General features: G+C 55.9%; 4 protein-coding genes across 4 annotated transcripts; 2 read left to right on the top strand and 2 right to left on the bottom strand.

Annotated features, from left to right (window-relative positions):
* Positions 1 to 667: 667 nt before the first annotated feature.
* ColSpa_08630 (uncharacterized protein) lies at positions 668 to 2,176 on the top strand (the record flags this gene model as incomplete). The annotated part of the gene is made up of 2 exons (XM_049274842.1): positions 668 to 936; positions 1,003 to 2,176. The coding sequence occupies 2 exons, from the start codon at positions 668 to 670 to the stop codon at positions 2,174 to 2,176; spliced, it is 1,443 nt and encodes a 480-aa protein (XP_049130799.1).
* A 336-nt stretch (positions 2,177 to 2,512) lies between these two features.
* On the bottom strand, positions 2,513 to 4,214 carry ColSpa_08629 (succinyl-CoA:3-ketoacid coenzyme A transferase 1, mitochondrial; the record flags this gene model as incomplete). Its single annotated transcript, XM_049274841.1, has 3 exons — positions 2,513 to 2,644; positions 2,706 to 4,073; positions 4,155 to 4,214. The coding sequence occupies 3 exons, from the start codon at positions 4,212 to 4,214 to the stop codon at positions 2,513 to 2,515; spliced, it is 1,560 nt and encodes a 519-aa protein (XP_049130798.1).
* Positions 4,215 to 5,836: 1,622 nt separating this feature from the next.
* ColSpa_08628 (U3 small nucleolar RNA-associated protein 25) lies at positions 5,837 to 9,150 on the top strand (the record flags this gene model as incomplete). The annotated part of the gene is made up of 2 exons (XM_049274840.1): positions 5,837 to 6,049; positions 6,103 to 9,150. The coding sequence occupies 2 exons, from the start codon at positions 5,837 to 5,839 to the stop codon at positions 9,148 to 9,150; spliced, it is 3,261 nt and encodes a 1,086-aa protein (XP_049130797.1).
* Positions 9,151 to 9,534: 384 nt separating this feature from the next.
* ColSpa_08627 (nucleoporin POM152) lies at positions 9,535 to 13,526 on the bottom strand (the record flags this gene model as incomplete). Its single annotated transcript, XM_049274839.1, has 4 exons — positions 9,535 to 10,667; positions 10,715 to 12,792; positions 12,849 to 12,997; positions 13,062 to 13,526. The coding sequence occupies 4 exons, from the start codon at positions 13,524 to 13,526 to the stop codon at positions 9,535 to 9,537; spliced, it is 3,825 nt and encodes a 1,274-aa protein (XP_049130796.1).
* Positions 13,527 to 14,038: the final 512 nt, after the last annotated feature.

Below are 14,038 nucleotides of genomic sequence, written 5' to 3'. Positions count from 1 at the left end.
CCAGTGCCGGGTGTGCCAGCCGCCCCCGACCCACCCACTCGAAAAAAAAATCCCATATCAAGGCCGCGGTTCCGCGCAAAGCTTCGCTTTCTCCCTTTCTCTTTTTCTTCTTTACCTAATCATAAAACACAAACCCTCTCTATTCACTCTGCCTTTCACGTTATCAATGAAGGTGCCTGGAGGGGAAATGGGAGGTAAGACTGACGCACTTATTCGCTCACTTACCCTCTGACCCGTGGCAGCTTCGGCTGTATTGGTGATCAGAGAAATTTTATGCGGCGATACAAACTATCTCAGCTCCTGGCTTTGTTGATGTAGTTACCACTGGACAGTGGCTACACATGGCAACTGTAATTTGGCATTGGCGTGACTTTGATGCTCATGTGAAGCACGTTGGATTTGCCCTTCAACGCGATCACCTTATTTCATAACCGTGTCGTGTTCCACTGCAAACCCGGCGCAAATCGTGGTTACGAGCACAGTATGCTATGAGTACACACCGTGTGGACGCACAGTGTCAGTCGGGCTCCCACCGAGTCCGCCTCTCACCCACGTACATCTCACTCTTAAACATGCAACCATCGGTCTCTCATGATCAAAAGAGTGTATGTTGAAGGCCACTAAGAGACGTTGTCCTCCAGTCTCATCCTCCGAATGATTCGCTGCCATGTTTGACGAATCGGGGCAAGTCTTCAAAGAAGTCGTCGCACCGCGCCCTCCAGATGCGTACCAAAACGGCCGGGACTGGTCGAGGCGGACCGGCCGGCCGCCGCGGAAAGGTCGCGGCGGAGAGGGGAGAAAGGGACCGAGATCGCTGGCCGACATGGCGATGCACACAGTGGCAGAGAACATTGGAGACGTGACGGAACAGCACCTCGCCCGTGAGGACCTGCCCAAGAGGTACTTGTGGAGGATATGGCGGCTGCTGGAGAACAGGTTCGTCCGTCCATCTTCCCAAGACCTCCTTGGCCGGACTTATAGGGTCTAACGCGGGATTCGCAGAGGCGTGTGTTTCCAGGCATGGAAGGTGTTTTCGAAATTTCTGCTCGCCGAAGACGATGAGAAGACGCTGGGCCTCTACCGCTACCGCCAGCACATTTGTCAGCCGGGTGAGAGCCTCCGGCATTATCTCAGACCGCTCGAGTCTCCCACCGTTGACTTCGTGACGCATCTCAACATTACGGGGTTCTGCTCCTTCGCCGAGAATGAGCTGCTGGCCCTTGCCCGCCTCAGGAACCTCGCCATTCTCGAGATCATCCAGCCAGCCGACGAGCTGCGCACCACCTTCCCCAAGGTCGACGACCGCCTCGTCAGGGGCTGGTCCGAGATAGATGATCCCTTTCCCCTGCTGCGGATCCTCAGGCTCTGGGGTGACGAGTCCGTAACCAAGAACTCCCTGCAGTACGTGTCCAAATTCCCATCGCTCGCGCTGTACGACGTCAACGCCTCACGGAGCGACTGGAGAGGAGCCGTGGACACGGCGGTGGGCGAGGGCTGGCAAATGGAGGAGCCCCTCCATGGTCCCCATGACTCCCTGCTTTGGTACTTGTTGCTTTTCGACTTCGTCGAGGAGAGCAAGCCGAGACAGCTTCAGGGCCTGGCCCGGAACATCGACGACGGGCTGATGAACTTCTGCCAGAGCAGCAACCAGTCCATCAAGTTTGTCACCAGCCAGGACGCGCCGCCGTTCCTCGACCACCTAAGCGACGCGGCCAAGAGAAACCTCTCCATGTACGTCGACGTCCCGGGCTACGAGGCGCAGACGTGCAAGGGCTTCCCCTTTGAGACTTGGGCGTTTTGGCTGTACTCCTTTATCGGGCAGTTCACAAAGGACGAGGATCTGAAGAGGATCGGCCTAGAGACGGGGCAGAAGACCGTCTCAGAGCAGCTGGTGCTCCCGTCCAAACCGCTCGCATGTCTCCAATTGGGCCACTGCGGCTCCGCGAGGCCGGGCATCACACCCGCCGTGTCGTATGTTCGTCGTGGGCTGTTCGCGACGTCGAGGTATACATTCTTCAGGACCTCGTCGCCGAGTAACAGGCAGACGTCTGCGCGGAGAACGGCGGAGCTGATGAAGCCTACCGTCCAGCTTGGGAATGTGGAGACGGGTCTGAATCCGAACCGGAAGAAGCGGCGGCGGCTCGATGACATTCTCCAGTCCTTCATGGGCTCTTGATAGCAGGAATAAATTTGGCAAAGGGAAAAGCCGAGAACGCTGACAAGGCCATACTTAGCGTGGGCGAAATGATACATTACAGTGAGAATCTTCACCAGAGGTACGCATGGAGAAGCCGGCGTTGTGTAGTATTACATACGATATCATGGGATGACCAAGGAGGCGAATGGGCAAAGCTTATAGCAGTAGAGTTCAAGAGAAAAAAAAGTCATGGCTAGTCATTTTGGTCCCTAACTTGACGCCGTACTCTAGATGATGACAACAGCTTACCCTCCGCAACGGGTATAATTTCCTTCACATGCTCAGCCTCCGGGATATTCTACAAACCGTTCCGCCTTACAACATGGGCTTCAGGTCGTCGGCAACCGTGAACGGCGCCTCGGTCTTGCTCTTGATTTCATCCACCGTGACGCCGTCCGCAATCTCGATAAGGGTCAGGCCGTGCGCGAAGTCGACATCGAAAACACCCTACCGCAGTTGTTAGTCTCTGACGAGTGTCATGGGCCTGGATCATGCAGAAGTAACTTACCAGTTCGGTAATGATTCTTGACACGCAGGCTCTGCCGGTCAAGGGGAAAGCACACTGCTTGACAATCTTGGCGTTGCCCTTCTTGTCCGTGTGCTCCATCGTGACGACGACCTTGGTCGCGCTAGGGTTGCTGACGAGGTCCATAGCTCCACCGAAGCCCTTGACCTTACCAGGCAACATCCAGTTGGCGAGGTCGCCATTGGCGCTGACCTGCATAGCACCGAGGATGGTGAGGTTGATGCGGCCGCTGCGGATCATGCCGAAGCTCTCCTCGCTGCCAAAGACGGCGGCACCGGGCTTGAGTGTGACGGTCTCCTTGCCGGCGTTGATGAGGTCGGCGTCCTCGTCGCCCTTCTTGGGGTACGGGCCCAGGCCGAGGATACCGTTCTCGGACTGCAGCTGGACCTCGACCTCGGGGCCGACAAAGCCGGGTGCCAGCATGGGCATGCCGATGCCAAGGTTAGCATACATGCCGTTCTTGAACTCCTTTGCGGCGCGGCGGACGATGCGCTCGCGCTTGGCAGCGGTGTCGCCAGTGCCGAGGGCCTTCTTGGCGTCGGCATCGTTCTCGTCCTTGGCGAAGGTGTACTTCTCAATGTTCTTCTCGCTCGTGCTCTGGATGACGCGCTTGACGTAAATGCCAGGAAGGTGGACGGCCTCTGGAGAGATCTCACCGGGCTCGACAATGTGCTCGGCCTCGACGATGGTCATCTTGGCGTTGCGGCCCATGGCACCGTTGAAGTTGTTGGCGGCGAGGCGGAACTGGCAGTTTCCGAGCTTGTCGGCCTTGTAGGCCTTGACGAAGGCGTAGTCCCCAGCGATGCTGTGCTCGAGGAGGTACGACTTGCCGTTGAAGACCTTGACGTCCTTCGGGTAGGAGAATTGGTCGGCCGAGCCGTCGGGCTTGTTGCGGAGGGGCAGCTCGCCGGTCTGCACAACGGTGCCAAAGGCAGCCGGGGTGTAGAAGGCAGGAATGCCCTTGCCGCCGGCGGCGCAGCGCTCGGCAAGGGTGCCTTGGGGGGTCAGCTCGAGCTCGACCTCACCGGTCAGGTACATCTTCTCAAATGTCTTGTTCTCGCCAATGTAGCTGGCGACCATCTTCTTGATCTGCTTCGTCTTCAGCAGCTTGCCGAGGCCAGAAGTGTCTGTGCCGGCGTTGTTGGAGACGGCGGTGATGCCGGTGATCTCAGGCTTCTTCAGAACCTCGTCAATGAGAGTGTCAGGGACACCACAGAGACCAAAACCGCCGCAGAGGAGTGTGGAGTTGGGCTTCATGTCCTTGAGAGCCTCGGTGGCTGAAGGGTAGACCTTGTTGATCTCTGGCCTCCGCGCTGAGGCAGAGAATGCGCGGGCAAGAATGGCAGTGTGCTACTCATGAGGGAAGGGTCAGTAAAGCTGCCAAGTCTGGTTTGCAGGTGTCTATGGACTCCTGATCACAACTGGACCTACGTTGGAGCCATGACGAGCATAGGCACGCAATGAGCGCGCACAAAGAGCTGCTGAAGGCATCGTGAATGGGAAGTGGGTGGTATGTGTGGTAGACTTGGCTACAGTCGGGATCGTAAGGACCAGGAGGATAAATGGAGGGGCCGAACGTGTCACAGACGATGACGACCAAGAAGCTTCAACACAGGCAGCAGAGGAGCCGAAGAGCAATTGGGAGGGAAGACAGGGAGAGAGAGAGAATGTGAGGAGGGGGAGAAGAAAGACGGTCCTTCACGAGGGATTCCGAAGGGGCCCGGGTCAATTTATTGCATCTACGTGACCATGGACCCTTTAGCTTCCAAGGCCGTGGGTTGCCGTTGCCATTGCGCCGTGGGCGATTCGGAGAGTGTCTGGGGGTGTATGCTGCTCCGCCCCTTCGGGATTGAGCTCGGCAAGAGCAAAGGCAAGCTTGGACCTGGGGACGTTGCCGGGGTGTCTCGCTCTCAGAGGCTCCCGGTATCCCTACCCTACCTTAGTGCAGCCTGGAGCTGTGGCAGCACTGACAGGTACCTTTAGCGGTCGTCCCCCTCTCGAGTTCCGCGACTCGGAAAGTGGCGGGGCTAAACGTTTTGGCGCCCACGCTTTGTGCTCTGGGGTGAAGGCCAAACTGGGGAAAGTCTCAACTCCAGCTTTCCCCCTGAGGGGGACATCCCCGTCCGGACCCCGCAAAGTCAATCCCATGGCAAAGACGACAACAGCCGCCTTTCGTTGAGTGACGGAGCATCTGTGTTGGGCTTCAGAGTTCGATTGTCAATTGACTATGGCCGTGAACTGCCACGATGTAGCCAACCGGATAGGGGTTGTAGGTATTGTAGGGGAGCCGGTTCGGGAAGCACTGCCGTTTGCCGAAGACTGTGCCGAAGAGCGGAATTAAGTCTAGAGTTCCTGTTCCGAACAGACTTCGGGCCACTCACGACGCAAGTTGACCTTCGAGTATAGAGACTCGATCCAAGTACTAGTTCCACATTGCGATACCGGCGACTTTATGCTGGGGCGCACCTTGGCGAGTTTGGAGCTCCATCATCCTCTACGCTTGTCACTTGTCTTAACTTTTGGCCTTTTGGTCGGTACGTGGTCGGCACTTGAGCTCTGCTTGCCATCCGATTTTGTGGAGAGACTTCGGCGCGTTCCGCTTGCTTTCCATTGCCATTGCCCTCGGTAGGATGCAATTGGAACCCAACGTGTGAAAGAGAATCATAGGCATAAAGCATCAGGGGATGAGTGCAGCCTTTCCAACTGATCATTCAACGACCGTCGACAAAACGAAAGAATTCTTTAAATATTTATCCAACCCCATGGCTTGGTGCAGTATCCGCAATTCGTCTCTTGTTTGTCTGGGTTGGCTGGGTCGGTGGCTCTGCGTGTCTGGGACAGTGGATGGTTTAAAGCGGGTCCGAGACCGACTTCATGTCTTATCGGGCGGTCGGCCAGGGATAAGTTTTCTCCCAGCTGCTTATCGGCCTGCAGAATGCCCCACGCTTCAAAAAATTTCCCTTGATCGCGAGTGGCCTTTGGTGCAAACGGAATTCGCAGTCGCTGCCGTATTCACAGTGTAATTGCGTTTCTGGACCATTGCACTCGTCAGCCACGAATCGAACAGCCCGCTTGCACAAAAGACTACTGGGCTGACCCGTCAAGTCGTCAAAATGGAACAGAGCCCCAAGCGCCGCAAGGTCTCCCACCAAGGCGACTCCAGGATCACGGCCAACATTGCGACTGCGAGCCCATTTGTCTTGCAGACGGACGAGCTTCTGAAGGAGGTCAAGGTTGACTACGCCAAGGCCTTGGACGGCGCCGACACATTGCTGCACAAGATCAGAAACTTGATCGAAGGCATCGAGTCCCATGGCCCCATTCCCGTTCGTTGATCCAGCAATGCTTTCGCCAGGACATGAGTTGACCAGAATTCTAGATCGCCGAAGCCACGCGCAAGTTCCAGAAGACCCATCGCATAAAGATTCCCTACCCGGATCCGAAGCCCGCCGACGATGCGCCGTACAAGCTTTCCTACGAAAAGCCCGCGACTTACAATGTCGTTGGAAGCTACGTTTCGAGGACAATGGTCCAGGCCCAGGCCAACAAGGGCATCGACATGATCGTACAGATGCCCGCCTCACTTTTCCAAGAGAAGGACCACCAGAACATGCGCTACTTTTACCGGCGAGCGTACTATATTGCCAACATTGCGGCCAGTTTGCGTAAGGAGCTTGGAGGGTCGGCCGACTTGGAATTTGAATACCTGAACGGAAACGCCCTCTTACCCATCCTCTCTATCAGGCCCGCATCAACATCCGAGAGCTCCGACGATGAAAGCGACGACAAGAAGCAATCCAAAGCGGACTACGTCATTCGCATCATCCCCTGCGCACCCGAGGAGGTTTTCCCCAAGACAAAGTTGAACCCGTCGTTCAACAGCAACAAGGGTGGACAGGCCGACGCCAAAGACTCGAGTGCCGCAACGCCGTTCTACAACTCGACTATCAAGGCCGAAGACACCTTCGTTACCTATCTTCGTGTTTTGACCCGAGCCAAAACAGATTGCAAAGCTTTTGCGGACGCCTGCATTCTCGGAAGGATTTGGCTCCAACAACGGGGTCTAGGTAGTTCGCTGTCGAAGGGTGGTTTCGGTCACTTTGAATGGGCCATCATGATGGCACTGCTCTTGCAGACGGGTGGACGGAACGGACAGCCGGCACTTTCCTCGGCTCTGAGCAGCACAGAGCTGTTCAAGGCTACCGTTCAGTTCCTCGCTTCTACCGAGTTCTCCAAGAAGCCCTTTGTGTTTGGGACCTACAAGCAGGGCGCCGAGGTCATCCGCGAGAACGGCCCCGTCATGTTCGATCCTGACCGCGAAGTCAACATCTTGTACAAGATGAGTCCGTGGTCTGCAAGTCTCCTTCATTTTCACGCCTGCACGACCATGGAGGTGCTCAACGATACTCTGGCAAACCAGTTTGAGCCGACATTTATTACGAAAGCCGACATGCCGCTGCAGCTGTACGATGCCATTTTCGAGATCCAAAACGTCGATAGCAACTCGAAGAGCAACAATCCTGACCGCCGAGGCGCCGTCTGGGACCTCAGTTTCAAGGCGAATACAGTTCTCAAGAAGGCGCTGAAGGAGAGATCCCAGCTGATTCACTTCTCGAGCCAGGACCCAACGCCCTGGTCAATCACTGGTACACAGCCCCGGAACCTGTCCAACATCCAAGTGGGCATTATCTTCGACCCCGCCAACATGGGCCGGTTGATGGAGTATGGCCCGTCGGCCGAGTTGGAGAAGGAGGCCGCCAAGTTCCGCAAGTTCTGGGGGGACAAGGCCGAGCTTCGACGGTTCCAGGACGGCAGCATCCTCGAATGTGTGCAGTGGATGAACAAGACGGCGGCGGGTATTTGCGAGGAGATCGTCCGATATATCCTCCAGCGTCATCTGAGCCTCGGCGCTGGCGACCTGCGGTTCCACGACGCCGAATTACCTCCGTCTCTGGACATTTCGCCTCTGGACAAAGAAGCCTTTGATGCGGCGAGGAAGGCTTTTGGCACCCTAGAGCAGGATATCCGCAGCCTGGAGGACATGCCGTTGTCAGTCAGACAAATCTCTCCCGTCGTTCCGGAGCTACGGTCCGCCTCGATCAAGCCACCATTCACACTCTCTCAGAAGACCAGCCCTCCGCCCATGGACGTGAACCTCTACTTCGAGGCCTCCAGCAAGTGGCCGGAAAACGTAGTCGCCATCCAGGAAACCAAGATTGAATTCCTTCTCGACATCGACCGTAGGTTACGAGCCGTCCACGACAACATCACAACGAGCCTGGGCCGCGACAACGCAGCGCGCGACATCGACAACCTGGCCTACCTAGACATCATCTACGAGACCGGTGCCGCGTTCCGCTTGCGCATTTACGCCGAACTCGAGGAGACGCTCCTCGATCGCCAGGCTAAGAACAAGACTCTCAGCCCCCAGATTCGAGCTGAGGCCGAAGAGGCCCTCTTCGACCTGCACTGGCGCTCCAAGCACCTGCCTCTGCATACGCAGACAATCACGACCTATTGCACGCGATTCACCACTCTTTCCACAACGATCCGCCTTGTCAAGCACTGGTTCAACGCGCACAAGCTTGCCGGCCATGTCACCGAAGAGCTTATCGAGCTGCTTGTCCTACACGTCTTCCTCAACCCGCATCCGTGGAAGGTCCCCTCGAGCCCCATGTCGGGTTTCCTCCGCACCCTCCTCTTCCTGTCCCGCTGGGACTGGCGCGACGAGGCCCTCGTTGTCGACTCATCGGACGACATGTCCGCCGATGACCGCGCCATCGTCTCGCACCACCTCGAGGCCTGGCGCGCGCGCGACCCCAACATGAACCACGCCGTCCTCTTCGTCGCCACGCCCCACGACCACCTCGGTCTGGCCTACACCCGCCACAGCCCCTCCAAGCTTCTCGCGACGCGCATGACGCGCCTCGCAAAGGCCGCGAGCAGGCTGGTCAAGGAGCAAGGCATCGCCCTCGACGCCGCCGAGCTCTTCCGCCCCTCCCTCGCCGATTACGACGTGCTCTTCCACCTTTCGTCCTCGGCCCTGAAGCGCGCCGCCCGCGACGCTGCCTCCGAGGCCGGCACGCGGCACTCGCTCTTCAAGAACCTCGATGAGCGCACCGGCAAGGTGCCCCTGCCCCTCGCTAGGCACCCGGCGACGGTGCTGTTGCGCGAGCTCGAGGCCGCGTACGAGGATACCCTCATCTTCTTCCACGGCGCGCCGGACGACGCTGTCATCGGCGCCATCTGGCAGCCCAAGTTGCGCAGCAGGCAGAACTTCCGCGTCGGTCTGCCGTACAACTTCCGACAGGTCGGGGACTTCGGCGATGAGGAGGGCGATGTTGTCGAGGTGAACAAGCCGGCTGTTCTTTTGGAGATTGCCAGAATTGGCGGCGACTTGATCAAGAGGATTGAGATCACCGAGTAGCGAGGAAAAAAGGAAGAGAGTCTGGCGGTGGTGTAGACGTAGCAGTAATTCACTAGAATAGCGGGTTGGGGAAAAGTTTAGGCCACAAAACTCTGGCCATCTCGGAATCACAATGCAAATCACAAGTTTCAAGTTCCCAAGTCTCATGCGCATTACAGTATGGAAAATCGATTTACTAAAAGAAATTGTCTTTGGTCATGCTGATTATAGCCCTATTCAACCCTGATTTCCCCAGAACGAAACGCCGTGCCATGATATAAATGTCTATGCACACCAACTGACGTATACACAAACATTGCCTCTTTCGTCGTCATGCAGCAAGCCCAAGTGTATCCACCTTTCAAAAAACAAAAAAAGACGCCCCTGAGTTCGTTTTATTTCATGCTAATACTGCAGCAGCTTCTGGTCCTTGCCAGTGTCGGCAACCTGCTGTGTGGAGAAGGCGCAGAACTTGTCCTTGATGGCGACTACCTCGTACGTGCCCTCTTGGCTTGCGCGGATGATCTTGCTGCTCTCGTACGAGACGTCGTGTCGCGTCTCGAGTACCACGCTCTTCTGGCCCTTGCGAGCATTGGAGCTGCGTGTATAGGTGAACTCGAACGGCGGGGTGCCCCAGAACTCGAAGAGGATCTCGACCTCGTTGCCTTCGTGGATATCCACGCGGGTTTGTCGGCCTCTGCTAATCTTGACGGCCGGAAGAGGGTGAATGGTCTTGGTGATGTCGACTGAGGCACGGCACTCCGAGGCCTTGTCAGAGATGGATGTGATGACGAATTCGCCAGGAGACTCGGCGATACGGCGGAAATTGGTTGTGCCAGATTTGGCCTTGCGTTGCTGGCCCTGGAAATCATACCAGATCTCAAAGGGAGGCGTGCCGGAGAGGGTGTAGGCAATACGCTCACCAACACAGTAATCTCCTCGGCTCTCGAGAGGGTAAATGGCCGGGGCATCGTGAAGGTGCACCTGTACAGATGGCGCACCAATCTCGTACTTCTTTTGGCATCCGCGGGCATCTCTGACTTCGCGGATGCGAACATGCTGGATTCCGAGGCGCAGATGCTGTCTCGGAATGTGGATGCCGTACGAGTTAGTCTGGATCGACGGGATTCTGTATGTCTCAGGGACAGTGCCGCTGTGATGTTTGATCTCGATTTCGACGTAGAACGGAGCAACACCGTTGAGTGTGATGGGAATTGTGTCTTCCCTGTCCTGCTCCGTCTTGCAGTACTTGAACGACTGCCCAGGCTTAACGAAAGCAGCGGATGGCTTGGCGTTAACGCGCTGAGCCACAGTCAAAGAGCGAGAATTCGTCGCGCTGTCGTAGAGGTTATCTGCTAGGTCGGAGAACTGATATGTGTACTCTCCAGGCTTCGAAGTGTCCATCGGAATGGACGCTTTGTTAAGAGAGGTGTCGAGATCCTTTTTGCTGCTGCTACTGCCGGAGGCATGACCCTTAGAAGCAGTCCCAGGAAAGGGGACGTGCTTGACATTGTAGTCAACGTGGAAGGGAGCAGAACCTGGTTTTTGTCAGTAGATAATTCTTATCAGGGGTTGGTTGACTCACCCTTGAGGTTGACTTCAAACGTATCAATGTCTCCTTCGCAAACATCACGTTTGACATATTCATTACCCTTCGAGATGACCGTGTCGGATTGCACCAGGGAAATTTCTGGCCTAGGATACCAATCGACTTCGAATCTAGACGCCTGAGGGTCCACGACCCCGGGGCATTGTTTATCTCGGACGTCGACAATCTCGTACGTGCCCCGTGCCTTGACAGGAAGGATGTCGTTGTTGCTTCTCAGTTCCCTTTGGTAAACGATATCGCTTTGATCGACATTGCGGTAAGAAATTGTCCAAGGCCCGTCTCCCTGAAGACGCAACGGCAGCTTGACCTCTGCGTGTTCGATCGTTTTGAAGCTTCGCTTATTCTCGAGTAGGCCGAATGCGGCACGCGGACGCTGACGCCTGACGGAGATCTTCAGCTCATCCTTGAGGAATGTGCGACAACCTGATTTGTCTTGAACGCTATTGAGGGAAAGTGTGTACTCTCCTCCCTTGGCGAGGGGCTTGGTCTTGATCTTGTATGTCGAGTCTTGAATATCAGTGACGCGCTCAGACTTGCGCCTGCCGTCGTGCACAAGCTCCCATTCGAGAGAAAAGGGGGCATCGCCAAGAAGAAGTATGTCAACCTCCACTGGTTCCTCCAGACATGCGCTCTTGGATCCGGTAGTGTGCTGAATGACCGCTGAAGCCGCCGGCTTGACGTCCGTTTCCAGTGTTATATCAGGACTCAAACGCTGACCCGTGTAAATCGCGTCGTCAATGGACTTGAAGATGTACTTGTGGTGTCCAGCTGCCGTGGGTCTGAGCTCAACTTGTTGTCTAAGACCCTTGACTTGAACTGATTCATGTCTGGTCTTGAGTTTTTCATCAACGACATCATACCGTACTACGAACGGTGGTGTTCCGATCAGGTCCAGGTCCACACGGAGTCCCACAGAGTTGCCGGCGCACTTGTCGGGTATCTCCTCAGAGCGAATCGACAACTGCGGCTCCAGAGGGTTGAGCAGAAGGCATGAGGATGGCTCCTGAACTTCTCCTTCGCATAAGCCACTTGAAACTGATTTGAGCGTGTATAGCCCAGGTTCCGAAACAAGAGGCTGATCGTGGGAGTTGGCAGCACGGTAAGACACCACAGAAACCTTGTCGCCGTGGTCTCCACTGTTGGTCAACGAGTCGATGGGCGAAAAGTCCCACGTCAAGTTGTGAGCAGTGTCTGCAGCGTTGCCGTCGATCGAGAAATGAACAGGTAGACGTGCCCCTGTCTTCTTGGCAACTTTGATTGGGTTGCGTAGATCGCAGCCTACCAGCTTAACCTTGGGTCGTTCCTTTACCTTGAAGGTGCGGGCCAGGTCCTTCGGCCGGGTACGGGCTTCAGTCTCTTCCGCTGAAGGCGCGTACTTCCGAACATTGCCAAACCCGTCCGTAACTTCATCCACGGCGTACTGCCAAAGACCTGGCTCATCCAGGGTCTCGTTCAGACGTACTGCCACGGTTTGTGGCTTGACCCAAGACGTATCCTCGTCGCCGGCGTGCGTCAAAGAGGAAGCAGGCGAGCCTAGCAAGGGCGATGTGTAATCTTCGGGTTGCAGACTCTGGAAGTGGAAGCTCTTGTCCTTGTCTTTCACTGTCCGGCTGTAGACAATCTTCAGGGGCGGGGTCCCGGTGACATCGACAAGCAAATCGGACAGGTCCCTGATACAGCGGTCTTCATTGTCAGGGGTTCGGAATTTTGCCCTGGGACATGGCACAACGTAAGTGTCCCGGGTTGCGCGCTGAACCTCGAGTTTATACTCATCCAGAACTTTGCCGAGACGGTAAACACCAGTCTTCTTGACTGGGTACTCGATGATGTGGGCCAATGGGTTGGACTCTGTCGTCTGGTCTTTAATCTGCTTCGCAATCTTCCGAACCTCGCGACTAGACAGTTTAATGGTTTCCTCTTGGTTGGTATCAAGATCAATGCGAGTAAGTTCCATTTCGGCAGGCACCGTTGAGTTGAATTGTATCGGCAGCCGGACGGTCTCACGACCTTCGCCGATGCAGAAAGGAGTTTGCTCGAAATTGAGAACCGCAGAGCTAAATAGCCATGTTAGCAATGTGGGCTACATGGTTGAGTGTAAGCGGAGATATACCCCTCTGGCAAAATGTTGATGATCTGTCTTCCCATGATCAAGGAGTGATTATGCAGGATGCTCGAGACCTTCACGGTGTGCTCTGAAACGGCAACCTCGCGGTCGTAGAAGACCTTGAAAAAGCCGACGAGCCATGGCTGCAGTGGAAGCTGTTTGTCGGTTAGTCAGTCTCGTCCATAATCCAGCTCCGAGAATTCGTTTCCTCCCACGTACCGGGATATTGAACATCAACATGAAGTTGAAAAAGGCATGGAAGAGGAAAATGGCCGTAACCACGGGTTGCGACATCTCTAGCCATGGTATCCTCATCTCCGGGAGGCCGAACAAGAATCCAAAATCAATGAAGACCCATTTGAGGAACAGCCAAGCCGAGGTGTCGTTATCCTCCACCAGCTTGATCCAGTCGTAGAACCTCCATGCCAACAGACCGACGTATATGGCGAAGGCGTAGAAGCGTTGTTGGGGTGCATCAAGGATTGTCAAAGGGATGACTGGCTCGGTCGCGGCACCGCCTCGGGAGGCATTTTCGGGAGCCAGAGGAAGCGCAGACGATCGGCTGCTCTTCTGGGAGGAGACGGAGGAGTTCGGGTCGGGGTCCTGTCGTCGGGATCTGCCCGGTGCTGCGGTCGCTGGTGTTTGTGGAAAACCACCAGTCCGCTGTCTCGGAGTTGCGCTCATCGCATGCCGTACTTATGATCGCCTCATAAGAATCACAGTCTGCAAAGGTCGCCGGCAGATAGCAAGAGTCTTCGGGTGGAGCGAGGGGATACCGAAGAGCATCAGATGTGCTTGCTCGGCGTTGCAAGCTATTGTTGACGTCGTGAAGGTAAAGAAACTGCAGGCAGGAATCCAAAGCTTCAAAATTTCCAGCGAGTGCTCGTCACGTCCAAACGCGCCTGGCAACAACACCCACCCGCCTTGACCTGAAGAATTGTGATTGGCATATCGGCTGCTTAGTGGGTCCTACCAGGATACTAACAGGGTCGGGGCTTCTCGGCAGTGGGGATGGCCTGTGCGAATCAGAAATTGGACGCCCACCCAGCTTCTGCCCAAGTGTTAGCTTCCGCTAAGGCTGCTGGCCAAATAACAGTGGAGGTTGACGTCGTTGGAGCTGGAGCGTGTTCATCCCAGGCGGGAGCTATTGAGGACGCACGACCCCCGCGGCTTTCCGAAGCTTATCTTGACACAGC

The sequence above is a fragment of the Colletotrichum spaethianum genome (genome assembly GCF_022836535.1).
Source record: "Colletotrichum spaethianum MAFF 239500 DNA, contig23, whole genome shotgun sequence".
Lineage (NCBI taxonomy): Eukaryota > Fungi > Ascomycota > Sordariomycetes > Glomerellales > Glomerellaceae > Colletotrichum > Colletotrichum spaethianum.
Note: the sequence above shows the minus strand (reverse complement) of the source record. Positions and strands in the feature narration are given on the sequence as shown.